General features: G+C 50.5%; 1 protein-coding gene and 1 long non-coding RNA gene across 6 annotated transcripts in view; one reads left to right on the top strand and one right to left on the bottom strand.

Annotated features, from left to right (window-relative positions):
- Window positions 1–12,639, top strand: part of NTN1 (netrin 1) — a 230,734-nt gene that overhangs the window by 36,337 nt on the left and 181,758 nt on the right. For 2 of the 5 annotated variants that reach the window (XR_014079136.1, XM_081578354.1), the window contains exons 1-2: window positions 315–584; window positions 1,339–2,420. Coding sequence is in view for 4 of the 5 variants with exons in the window: in XM_081578354.1 (XP_081434480.1) it covers window positions 1,406–2,420 (1,015 nt within the window). In the remaining variant the exon portion in view is untranslated. Of the gene's footprint in view, window positions 1–240; window positions 890–1,338; window positions 2,421–12,639 lie in introns of those variants that run through there. The other 3 variants (XM_081578356.1, XM_081578355.1, XM_081578357.1) reach the window with 2 other exon arrangements.
- Window positions 5,348–11,019, bottom strand: LOC145541593 (uncharacterized). Its single transcript, XR_014079142.1, has 3 exons — window positions 7,863–11,019; window positions 7,223–7,296; window positions 5,348–6,822 (listed from the first exon to the last, which is right to left on the bottom strand). It is a non-coding gene; the product is annotated as an uncharacterized LOC145541593 (long non-coding RNA).

Here is a 12,639-nt window from a genome sequence, read left to right as displayed (position 1 = left end):
CACGGAGTACGGCCCTGGACGCGGTGCCACCAGGGCCATCACGCTGGGTTAGAGGAAGGCCCGACCCCGGCTCAGCAAAGAAAACAAACACAGATGTGTTTGCCCGGGACCAGGAGGGAGAAAAATCGCCCCCTCTCCCTCGCCTGCGCGCTCCCCCGGGGCGTGGGGCCGGCGGAAACCTGCTGGGCTCTCGGGGCAGCGCGGGGCCGGGCGATGCGGACGGTCCCCGGCCGGCCCCTCCTCCCTCCGCGGGGTGCGCGCAGGGCCCAGCCCCCTCTCCGGGGTTTCCCCGGGCGCTCTCCTCGCTTCCCTTTGTCTCCGCTTCTCCTTCTCGGGCGCCCCGGTTCCCACCCGCTCGTACCCTCGCTCTCTCCGGGTCCCCGGCCGCTTCCCTTTAACTTTCTTCTTTCCCGGGGTGAAAACTTGGCTCGGGAGCCGGCGGCTGCTCGCCGACGTTATTGGCCGGCGCCCCGCCCGGCGGCCCCGCCCCCCGCCCCCGCGCTCCCCTCCGCCCCCCAGTCCCTGCGCGAGTGGCGGCGGCGGCGGCGGCGGCGGCGGCGGAGCCTTCGGGGGCGTGCGTGCGTGTGAGTGTGCGCCAGCCAGCGGGAGTGTGTGCGCCCCGGGCGCGGGCTGGGCGGCACTCGCACCGCGGCGGCAGCGGCGGGAGCCGGGCGGCCGCGTCGTCATTCGGGCGGGAGAGGCGGCGGCGGCCGGGCCGGGCCGGGCCGGGGCTGGGGCAGCGGCGGCCGCGCCGGGCATGGAGCTGGCAAGCCCGCGCTGAGGCAGGACGCGCCTGCTAGCAGCCAGCGAGAGGCTCTCCGCCGTCCGGCGCGCGGGCTCCCCGGCTGGGGCCGGGCAAACTTTTCTTTCTCTTTTGCCCTCTCCTGAGGTAAAGTCCCGAACGCGGACTCGCCGGCCGGGGGTGCGATCTGGGGCAGCTGAGCGGGAAGCCCGGGCTGCGGGAGGAGGGGGCGCGCGGGCCGTGCGGGGTCAGGGGCTCTACGAGTTGTCCCGCGCCCGAGTTGAGGGGTGCGGGCGGGGCGGCGGCGGACGAGCAGACGGGCGCGGGCAGGACCCTCGGGCGGCGTGGAGGCGGCGGCGGCGGGGAAACCGAACGATTGCCCGCGGCCCCGGCTCGCCACCGGCGGGGAAGAGGAGGCGCGGGCAGTGCGGGGCCTGGGGGTCCCCGGATTCGCCTGTCCCCGGGACGCGGGGGACCGAGGCGGGCGTTCGGTGCGGGGGAAGCCTGGCGTTCGCCCGCGTCCCCGCTTGCCGCCCCGCCGCGGGGTTGGAGGGCGCGGGGCGGGCTGGCTGAGCGCGGCTCCCCTCTCTCCGCAGGCGCCTTCTGCGGCGGTCGGACTGACTCCTCGGCGCGGCGGGGCCGGGGCAGGCTGGACGCAGCAAGATGCGCGCAGTGTGGGAGGCGCTGGCGGCGCTGGCGGCCGTGGCGTGCCTGGTGGGCGCGGTGCGCGGCGGGCCAGGGCTCAGCATGTTCGCCGGCCAGGCGGCGCAGCCCGACCCCTGCTCGGACGAGAACGGCCACCCGCGCCGCTGCATCCCGGACTTTGTCAACGCGGCCTTCGGCAAGGACGTGCGCGTGTCCAGCACCTGCGGCCGGCCCCCGGCGCGCTACTGCGTGGTGAGCGAGCGCGGCGAGGAGCGGCTGCGCTCCTGCCACCTCTGCAACGCGTCGGATCCCAAGAAGGCGCACCCGCCCACCTTCCTCACCGATCTCAACAACCCGCACAACCTGACGTGCTGGCAGTCGGAGAACTACCTGCAGTTCCCGCACAACGTCACACTCACGCTGTCGCTCGGCAAGAAGTTCGAGGTGACCTACGTGAGCCTGCAGTTCTGCTCGCCCCGGCCCGAGTCCATGGCCATCTACAAGTCCATGGACTACGGGCGCACGTGGGTGCCCTTTCAGTTCTACTCCACACAGTGCCGCAAGATGTACAACCGGCCGCACCGAGCGCCCATTACCAAACAGAACGAGCAGGAGGCTGTGTGCACCGACTCGCACACCGACATGCGCCCACTCTCGGGCGGCCTCATCGCCTTCAGCACGCTGGACGGGCGACCCTCGGCGCACGACTTCGACAACTCGCCGGTGCTGCAGGACTGGGTTACGGCCACCGATATCCGCGTGGCTTTCAGCCGCCTGCACACGTTCGGCGATGAGAACGAGGACGACTCGGAGCTAGCGCGCGACTCGTACTTCTACGCCGTGTCCGACCTGCAGGTGGGCGGCCGCTGCAAGTGCAACGGCCACGCGGCCCGCTGCGTGCGCGACCGCGACGACAGCCTGGTGTGCGACTGCAGGCACAACACGGCAGGCCCGGAGTGTGACCGCTGCAAGCCCTTCCACTACGACCGACCCTGGCAGCGCGCCACCGCCCGCGAGGCCAACGAGTGCGTGGGTGAGTGGGGCGCCACGGGGACGCGGGCGGGACCCGGGCGGGGCAGGGACCCGGGCGGCTGCTCCCGGGCCTAACGATCGAGGGTTCCTGAGCATCTCCCGCTGCGTGGATGTGGTGGGGATGGTGGGAGGCGCGTTCCGGGAAATCCTGGGCGGTGGGGCCGGGAGAGCCGGTCCACTCGCGAGCCTGACTCTGGCCGATTGGGTTGGCCTCCTGTGCGCTGTGCTAAGACAAGCTCATGGAAGTGGGCTTTGCAGAAAATTTGCCGGTCAGTCCCCCTAATCCCAGATCCAAGGGCAGATACTGATTGCCTTCTCCTCAGTTTGGCGGGACTCTGGCATCCACACACCCCCGCCCCAGCCCCAGGGCAGCAGCTGGTCTCGCTGTTGGGGACCCCAGCCCGGTTACCAGGAAGTTCCAGCTCCACGGCCCCAAATCCCTTGGGAGGTGGCAAAGGGATTTGCAATTTGGGGCTAAGTCGGTGCACGACGAACATCACTCCTGCGTCCTCCATTTGTCTTTTACGGTTTGAAAATAGATAACAGTTTTTCTTTTGGATAGCGTGTTTGGGCTAGCAAAAGAATGATGTGATTTAAATTAATTACTATCTGCAGATTACAAAAGAGAGTTCACTAATTATTTTAAACTAATTCAGCCCCTGTCCAAAAAAGAAGTATACCAGATTTTTGTTGTTGTTGTTAGCACGGGGAGTTGTGTTGGGGTGAAATTAAACAATTCTGAATTAACTAAGGGCCCAGATTCTTGATTTTATGGGGTTTCAGGTCCTGAAAGAGAATTCTCACGAAAATATGAACTGGTGGATACTGTTGGGTCTGAAATGAGGCTTGGAAAAAAACAAAAAGAAGAAATCCATTCTGTTTCTGGATCATACAACTTTCCTGCTGTAGAAACTCTGAGCCCTCAGTTTCTCCTCAGGAGGAGAAAAAGAAAAAAAAGTAGAGGAAATGTAGGTAGTTAGACCATACTCAGCTTTTCCAGTATGAGATGTAAAGGTACAAATCCCGCACTTTATTTTAAGGAAAATCATTCAGTTCGGCCATCCGCCCTTGGGTGTTCATCTTTTGTGGAATAGAGTCATTCCCTCCCCCTCCCACACAGCCAGTGTGAGTCTCTTCAGTTGCCTCGGCCTCTGAGGCACAGTACAAAGTTTGCTGGACCCCACAAACACACATCTTGAGGTCTGGTTCTGATTAGTTGTGTCATGTTGTTGTCGAATAGTTTGTGCCTCATGACTTGTGGATGCAGACTTTCTCGGAATGGAAAACATGTTTTGGAGGAGCCTGGTCGGCTCTGAGGCCCAGGCGGGCTTCCTGGTCTGCAGAGGGCGGTTCTCCTGTTGCATGGCCCGACCTCCATTTTTGCACTCTATCCAGGGGTCCACTTCTGCAGACCTCATTGTCCTTCCCTCTCCTGTAAGGGACGCCACTGCTGGCTGGTCAGAAGAGACCTTTCAGGATTCGGGCAGTGAGAGGGTGGTTACTCCCCGACTTAGTCGTCTTTGAGAATAGAATGCCTTTGATCTGCTCCATTCCTTCAGAAATGTTGGTTTTTCCCATCTCTTCTCTTTCTTCTCGCCTTTCCTCTTTTCTTTTCTTCCTTTTGTGAGTGAAAACCCTTTATTGACATTTAAAAGGCCTCCCAGGGTTTGGCTATCTGTGTTAACTTGTATATGCATATGAAAGATAACTTCTCATCGTCACCAGCAGAGTCTAATTGGAAAACACGCAAATGAATACATGGAGGCAAATAAGCTGGCTCTGATGGTAATGTTTTCCTAGTTTGAAGGTTCCTCTTAGCCGTGGTGGTATTGTTCTGATACCACCCACCTCCAGCTCTCCGTCACTTTGTATGTGGAGAAGTAACCCGCAATTGTTATAACAATGGCCATGCGCTTGAAATAATCTCCATAGTTGAGGATTTTGTCTTTTGACCAAAGCACTAACTCTGCACAAATTGGATTGACTGGGTTTTTTTTTTTAAGCCAAATTGAGCAATCAACATATTAACTAACGTAATTAGTAAGCCTTTTTATTCAAAAAGTTTAATTAGGCCTAATAAGTACATAATCTACATGACAAATAATCGGCTGACAATATTTTCTGGGTTTCACCGAAGTTATTTTAATTCTCAGTAGTTAAAATATCTTTAAATCTTGCCAATTATTCAGTCATCTCATAAAAGCCAAGCCAATTCAATGATGTTAAAGTTATTTATAGTTTCCTTTTTGAATAGATGTTCTGATACCTTGTAGATATAGCCTCGGGAATGTCAGGTTGAAGTTCCCATAAAGTCTTAATTGAAGTCTTAGTGATTTTTCCATCATTTCGCATAAGAGAAAGCCAGCAAAGACAATTTAGAAGTGATTTACAATTAAAGGTCGCGCTTTTTATGAAAAGGCCCTGAAGTGGAGATACGTGAATGAATTAGTATTTGACAGGTGTTCTGAGACATTACAGGGCACTGTGCTAGGAAAAGGCATTAATAAATCCTTCAAACACTAACTTTTGTACTATCAGCGGCTCAGATCCCTCCCCCCCCAACATAATCCTATCTTGTGAATTTAACACTGTTGACATAGAAAGTCAGGCTACCCAGATTATTTACAGCTAAGGCAAAGAAGTATATTTTCTACTTTAAAAATGTTTTGATAAAAAAACGAAACATTATCACTTTCTGTCTTTGCCTTTCTAAAATAATGAGACATGACATAATAAAGTGACATCGTTTCCTAAGTTAACTGTCTCACCGCCCCCCATCCTAAAACTTTAAGAAAACATCGATATTATTATTTTTCTAGATAGTTCTATATAGGGCCAAGAAAATATTATATCCTATAGGTTTTTCTCTGGTCCAGCTTTCTTTTCAGGGTTGTTTCAAGGTTGAATTCTGTATTAAGTAAACGTGAATTTTTATAAGGTCCAATTTTATTTTAAACGCAATTTTGGATTTCTTCCGGAAAAGAAAACCCAAAACAATATGAAAGACAAGACTATGTATAATGTTACGGCCTCGACAGCTCTCCGTGGAATAACTAAATACTTTCTTCCGCCCATATGTATCAGCAGTGTTCACATGCTCTTATACACATGTGCATTTATATTCATCATGTAAAGAAGCATCCATGCATGGGGGGGAGTATACATTCAAGAGAAAATGCAGGAACAGTTTTAAACCACCTGGGTTGCTAGGCCCTCCCCCCCTTCCTTTTTTTTTTTCAAAAAAGAGCATCTGAAGACCATATTGTGTTTCCATAAATTATTGACATCAGTTTTAATCAGTGTCCCCCTGACGTCGGAGCTGTGTTAGTATTTAGTGCCTGATGAAGCATGCTGTTTAATCTTACTGTGGGGATGTCAGCAGGAACCCCTGCCTGGTTTGTGACAGGGTGAACTTATGAAAACTCGTTTTGCGACTCACACTTTGGCTTGGCGTTGCCCTGCTGAAACTCAAAACCCACACAAAAGACGTCTCTGCAAGATGAGCACTGTGCTGGGCTGGCCTCCTATGGTCATGGGTACCTGCACCATAAAGCTTGTAATTGTTTAAACATGGCTTTGGGAGGGGGTCCCCAGGCTGTAAATGGCTCTGGGCCTGCCGTCATTCCTGGCAGGAGAGGGAGGGTTATATGGGAAGTGTTGCTGTGAGAAATCTAATGCCCCGATAAAAACTCTTGCAAAATCAGAAGGCTAAAAGGATCTGCTGCTCAGTCTGGTATATAGCTGTAGATAAGTGAATATTCTTATAGTCCTAGTAATTATCATGGGCTTTCCTGGTGGGTCAGTGGTAAAGCATCCACCTGCCAATGCAGGAGACAACGGGTTCAGTCCCTGGGTTGGGAAGATCCCCTGAAGAAGGAACTGGCAACCCACTCCAGTATTCTTACCTGGGAAGTCCCATGGACACAGGAACCTGGCGGGCTAGGCCGTGGGGCTGCAAAGAGTTGGGCATGACTTAGCAACTAACCACCATCACCACCATTTATTATAATTATTATCTTTATATGACTAACCATGGAGGGCTTTTTTTTTGCCCAACACTCAGATTTAGTTATTTCGTTGTTGTAACTAAGCTAATCATAGGCCCCATTATTGTTCTTATTTTACAGAGGAAAAAACCATAACCTTTGCGTAAAGGGTTTACCCAAAGTTGTATAGCTAGTAGGTGGTGGAGCTGGGTCTCCAGTCTGAAGTTTAGGCTTTGTTTTACTGCATCTTCTGTGCTGCCTCCTCATAGAATGGATGAATGGCTGGATGGCTGGATGAATGAACAGTTCATGTACAGGCAGAACTCGGAGAGAGAGTGCAGGTTCATTTACAGACCACAACGATAAAGCAGATGTCGCGATAAAGCAAGTCATATGAATTTCTCAGTTTCCCAGTGTCTGTAAAAGTTGTTTACACTATACTGTAGTTTATCAAGCATGCAATAGCATTATATCTTAAAAAAATAGCAATATACATATCTCAATTATTCATAAAAATACTTCATTTCAGGAAACTATATTCAATATCTTATGATGAACCATAATGGAAAAGAATTTGCAAAATTATATATATATATGTATAACTGAAACATTGCTGCACAGCAGAAATTAACACAATATCATAAATCAACTATTTCAATAAAATTAAAAAAACACTTCGTTGCTAAAAAATGCTAACCATCCTCTGAGCCTTTCGCGAGTCATATTAATATTAATAGTAGTAACATCAAAGATCACTGATGATGGATTACCATAACACAGGCAATAATAAAAAGTTTGAACTATTGCTAAGAATTACCCAGAAGCATGAAGTGAGTCTTCGCTACAGTGCCCGTAGACTTGCTCGAGGCTAGGTTGCCACAACTCTTCAACCTGTAAGAAACACGATGTCTACAAAGTTCAATAAAGCACAGTACAAGCAAGCGAGGTCCGTGTGTAGAGGACAATAGTTGGAACAATCTGTTGCCTCTTGCTGGAATTAAAGGTGGTTCCCTAGCTGTGTTGTATTATGTGATAGTATGTCATATGATGCCATAGATCGTATTTACTGTGTTCATACATGCTTGAATGCTTGCATATGAAATTGTATATAAAAAGTTGTCCTTGATGTTAGCCTTTAGGCCTCATGGGAGCCAGGAGCTTTTAGGAATGTAACTGCAGAGTGTTTAAACACGTTTGTGTGGGTGTTCAGCATGCAGAGGTGTTGCTCATGGCCGAGTTTTGATTTCAGGGCCTGTGATCTCTCTCAGAGGTGGTGGAACCGAGTTCGTAATCAGAAATTCCTTTTTTAACCAGGCCTTCTCCTTTCTCCCTAGTGTTCAGTAGCTGGTTGCTTCTCTGGGACATATTGGAAAATGTATAGGACGTGGCTAATAAGTATTGTTGTTAAAGAAGGGAGTTTAGGGACTTCCCTAGTGGTCCAGTGGTTAAGACCTCACCTTCCATTGCCGGGGGTGCAGGTTTGATCCCTGCTTGGGAAGCTAAGATCCTACATGCCTTGCAGCCAAAAGACCAAAATATCATAAAACACAAGCAATATAAACAGTAAACATAAACAGTAACAAATTCAATAAAGACTTTAAAAAATGGCCCACATCAAAAAGAAAAGTCTTAAAAATAAAGAGGGGAGTTTAATGGTGTATCCTGGTCGCTGGCGGGGTGCTGGTATGTGCAGGGCACATGTGTCAGTGGCATAGGGCTGTGGTTTATCGCTTTGGGCCCCATGGAAGCTGGACTGAGGGCCACTGCTGAGGTGGGCCCAGAGGCTGCTCGCTGCTTGACCCAGAGAAGTGAGACAGAGCCGAATCAAGACACATCTTCTGGGGAGCATCTGTTTCTTTCCAAGGCTTTGCCAAGCTGTCCTTTCGCCCTGCCCAGACTTCTCCCTGACCTCCTCCTCCCGTAGAAAAATGAGATCCTCGGAAAAGTATTTGAGACTTCAGGTCCAGAGTAAATACTGGAAAGGCAGTGGGTTGCAATTCAGATGTTCCCTGGAAGGAACCCCCTCATTGTCCGCTCACAGCTGGTATCGATAATTTCCTTCTGGAGATGAGTTGTGCTTTTCATTAAGTAAATTTTTTGTCTTGGGATTAAACCAACATTGTATTCTTAATAGACTTTTATGTTTACACTTCAAAAGTCCACCGGGTTGTTATTCGTGTTATCTTGATGGCTTCTATGGCGTCTGCTATGCACACTGGCTTCACCAAAATAAATGGCTCTCTAGGGAACTGGATTATAAAACAGTCTTATCTGTTGATGCTGTAGTGCGGGTATTGTGTGAGCCAGTATTTTTTTTTTTTTTCTTCCTTTCAGAAGTGATAATCATACCTTGAGTTTCTGCAGTGCCTTTCATTAGAGGGAGACCAGAGGTCTCGCGAGGGCTTTTGAAAAGCTCAAGATTTAAGGTTAATACTTACAGAGTGGCCGACAGCATTTTGCCTGTCGGTCTGAAGAGACACACCTCAGCCCTTGTGGTCTCCGCAGCCTCGGAAGATGCAGCTTTGGTTTAGGTGGCCAGGGAGTTTAAAGTGTCTGTCCCAGGGGCATGTCAGGTTGCGTGCTGAAGACAGACTGAAAACCCCTACTAAGTGCCAGGCATCGTACTTGGTGCTTTACATGTGCCTTATGTCAGTGAATCAGATTACCATGAGAAACAGAAGCCTTTCAAAACCAGATGTTCTGGCCACCAGTAGGGAGGTTTTGCACAAACAAAATTGAGTGTAGACAGGGCACATCTTGGCTTGTTCAATGATGCCATTGCAGACGCAGAGATCAGGCAGGTATCAGTGGCACTTGTCTCAAAGTCTGATCACATAGAAGCCGTGTTCCGTTGTAATCAACTCCCAGGGATGGTTCTGAACAGCACCTGGAATAAGGGAACTGCCCGCGAGAGTCCTTGGACATAGGGCCGTTCGCCGCCAGTCTGTCTGTTGTCTCAGTTCGGTTCGATGTGTATAGCATCATGTGGGGAGTTCAAGATTGCATTTCTGTATTTGTATTCCAGAAAATATAGCCCTATTATAAACTTGGAATTAGATTTTCCTTTGCCTTGGAACGTTATATGATTTACATAACATTTAATGATTTAATGACATAATGTCTTATGATTACATAATGTGAGTTTCCCCCAAGTCAGAAGGCAGAGTCCCATCAGCTGGTCAGTTCTTTGCTTCTAGAGATAATACTTCCTTTCCATCCCCAGCTCCTGGGAGTCTGACTGGGTGTGTGTTCAGCCCTGACTTTGTTATTTTTGTGCCAGTTCTGCCCTCTGACAGAGAGAAGGGACTGTAGTCATGGGATGGATGAGATGTGAGATGCTTTCCGTCTGAGCCTTTCTCATCCATCATTGAAGTGCCTGCTCCAAACCTCCTTTGGTTGGATGTTTCTAGCCAAGGCATCCACCGGCCCTCAGGGAACAACGGAATATGTCAGCAAGGAGACAGGTGTACCAGTGATTCAGGAGTGCTGCCAAGGAGTGGAGAAATGTATACTGCCTCTGCCTCTGTCGGGGTCATTCCTGGAGATCCTGAGCCTTTTGCTGTTAGGGTCAGTGTATTAGCTGGTGCTAAGGCTGTAATCCTCTTGCAGTACATTTATGCATATAAAGAAGAAAGATTTCTCAGTAGGTATGCCAGGCCTCTGGGTTATTTAAAGAGGTGAGTGGGGACTTTCCTGGCGGTCCAGTGGTTAAGACTCTGCACTTCCACTGCAGCACTAGTGGTAAAGAATCTACCTGCCAGTGCAGGAGATGCAAGAGACACGAGTTCAGTCCCTGGGTTGGGAAGATCCCCTGGAGGAAGAAATGGCAATCTGCTCCAGTATTCTTGCCTGGAGAATCCCATGGACAGAGGAGCCTGGCGGGCTACAGTCCATAGGGTCGCAGAGTTAGACACAGCTGAAGCGACTGAGCATGCACACATGCACACATACTTCCACTGCAGGGGCTGCGGGTTTGATCCCTGTTTGGGGGAACTTAAGATCATACGTGCAGTATGGTGCTGCCAAAAAAAGGGGAAGGATGAGTGGTTTTTTAGAGGTCAAAGTACATTTGTTCAGTGAGAACCTGAAAGGCAGAGAGTAACACCAGGAGGGACAGAAAGTTCACTATATCAGCTGATAATCAATAAATCCTCTTAACTCAGCCTGGAAGGAGACTCTAGAACTCAGTCTCTGTAGACGGTTTGGGACTAGCCTGTATAAGGCATGTGAGGTACCAGCCTCTCTGCAGGGTCCAGCTTTAGTTGAGAGCCATTCCTGCTCCTTCCTGGCCGTGCTATTGCTAGATTTTCTAGATTTTCCCCACTCCTTTACTACCTTCAGATAAGAGAGAGTATTAGTCATCATTTACAATTTTTCACACATTCCAGAGGCTCCACAACTAAGTTAGACACTCGGTAGGACCATAGTCACCTTTGAAGGAGCTGGGTTTGAATAAATGAGTCTTAGGTAACAAGAAAATGAAGTAGACCTCTTTTAGTTTCCTATATGTAATTATATTCCATGGATGGACTGTCCCAAAGGGATGGACACTTTCTCCTGCCTCATTACATTTGTTGGGACTTCTGATTTCATCTCTTCCTGTTTGGAGTAGCTGTGGTGAGTACTTAACAATGCATCTCTTCCAAATTCTGAAACCAGGGCAGACATCACTAATCAATCACAGCACTCATTTTCCTAAGTCCAGAAATGGTCTTAGGGTGTTAGACTCTTGGCTTCCCTGGTGGCTCAGATGGTAAAGAATTGTGCCTACAATGCCGGAGACCCAAGTTCAATCCCTTGGTCGGGAAGATTCCGTGGAGAAGGGAATGGCTATCCATTCTAGTATTCCTGCCTGGAGAATTCCATGGACAGAGGAGCCTGGTGGGCTACTGTCCATGGGGTTGCAAAGAGTTGGACATGACTGAGCGACTAACACACACTTCAGTATAATATCCTAGGCAGCCATTACTGTTTAGTCAGAATTAGCCTAGGAGATGAAAACTGTAAGACAGTTTTGGTCGCAGAAGACCTTCCCCTGCTCCCTCAGCCTGCAGACAAAGAAATAGCCTGTAGGGGATTTCCTTGGTGGTCCAGTGGCTAGAAATCTGTGCTCCTAGTGCAGGGGACCAGGGTTCAATACCTGGTCAGGGAACTAGATCCTGTTTGCTGCAACTAAAAAAAGAAAGATTCCCCGTGCTGCAACTAAGACCTGGTGCAGCCAAATAAGTATTTGTTTAAAAAAAGAAGAAGAAGAAGCCTTAAGTGGACGTTTCTGGAGCAGTCAGTGGTCAGGTGGCTCTGTTGGGTCTGGGGATGTGAAGAAGGGGGAAATGGTGCCCTCCATGCAGGTGGGAAGTGGTCTCTTCGAGGAGGGTGTGCGTGTGAGTGGTGAACACTTGTACTGAACCATACACATGGGTGGGCCCCCAAGTGAGGAGCTTTGCTCAATGCCTGGGACACAGGGAAGATGCTGTAGCTCTTGAGAGGAAGTGAGTTTTGGATTTGGCTCCTGTACTAGGGAGGGATGGCACTGTGGTCCACTTCACATTTTCCTCCTGCATCGTAGCATTTTAGTTTCTTCCTACCCCAACAGTTTGAGAGATCGCAGGGCCCTGAGAACAGTGGCCTCCCCAGGAGAGTCAGCCCTGAAGTTCCTATGCAAGGTCCTCTGGACTGAGAAAACTCTAGAACTGCCCCGAAATGCGAAGGAAATTATGCCCCAACCTGGGTCGGGGGCCTGGGGCTCTTCCTACCCAAGAAGTCAGGCCCAGGACCCCAAACTAGGTCTGCGTGGCATGGGGAGACAGGACTCTGCCCAGGGCAAGCGCTCTGCTTGCATTTGGGCCGAAGCAGAAACAGTGCCGAACAATAACAGTTTCAACCCCAGCATGAAAAAGGAAACACATTGTGTTTACAGATATAGAGCTTGGCCTCCAAAACATGAAAGTACCTTTGGGTTGGGCGCCCCAGGGCAGGGCTGTTGGACAGCGGCTCCCCTGCTCCGAGTCCTGCGGCCAACGCGTTTCCTCTTCGCGCAGCCAGACCTCAGAGGTGGGCAGGTCCATCGCAGCCAAGTCTTTCTTCCCAGACCCAGCCCTGTCTCACTCCTCGGCTCAGACCCGGGGAGAACTCATGGTGAGAAAGTACTCGGCCCGCCCAGCTGCCACAAGGAAGGAAACTGCTTCTCACGCCAATCCAGAGACTTAAGCCATGTTTAGGGGCGGATCATCTATC

This window comes from Giraffa tippelskirchi, chromosome 3 (genome assembly GCF_054371585.1).
Source record: "Giraffa tippelskirchi isolate mGirTip1 chromosome 3, T2T-mGirTip1v1.2.pri, whole genome shotgun sequence".
Lineage (NCBI taxonomy): Eukaryota > Metazoa > Chordata > Mammalia > Artiodactyla > Giraffidae > Giraffa > Giraffa tippelskirchi.
This window is presented reverse-complemented; position numbering and strand designations above follow the sequence as displayed.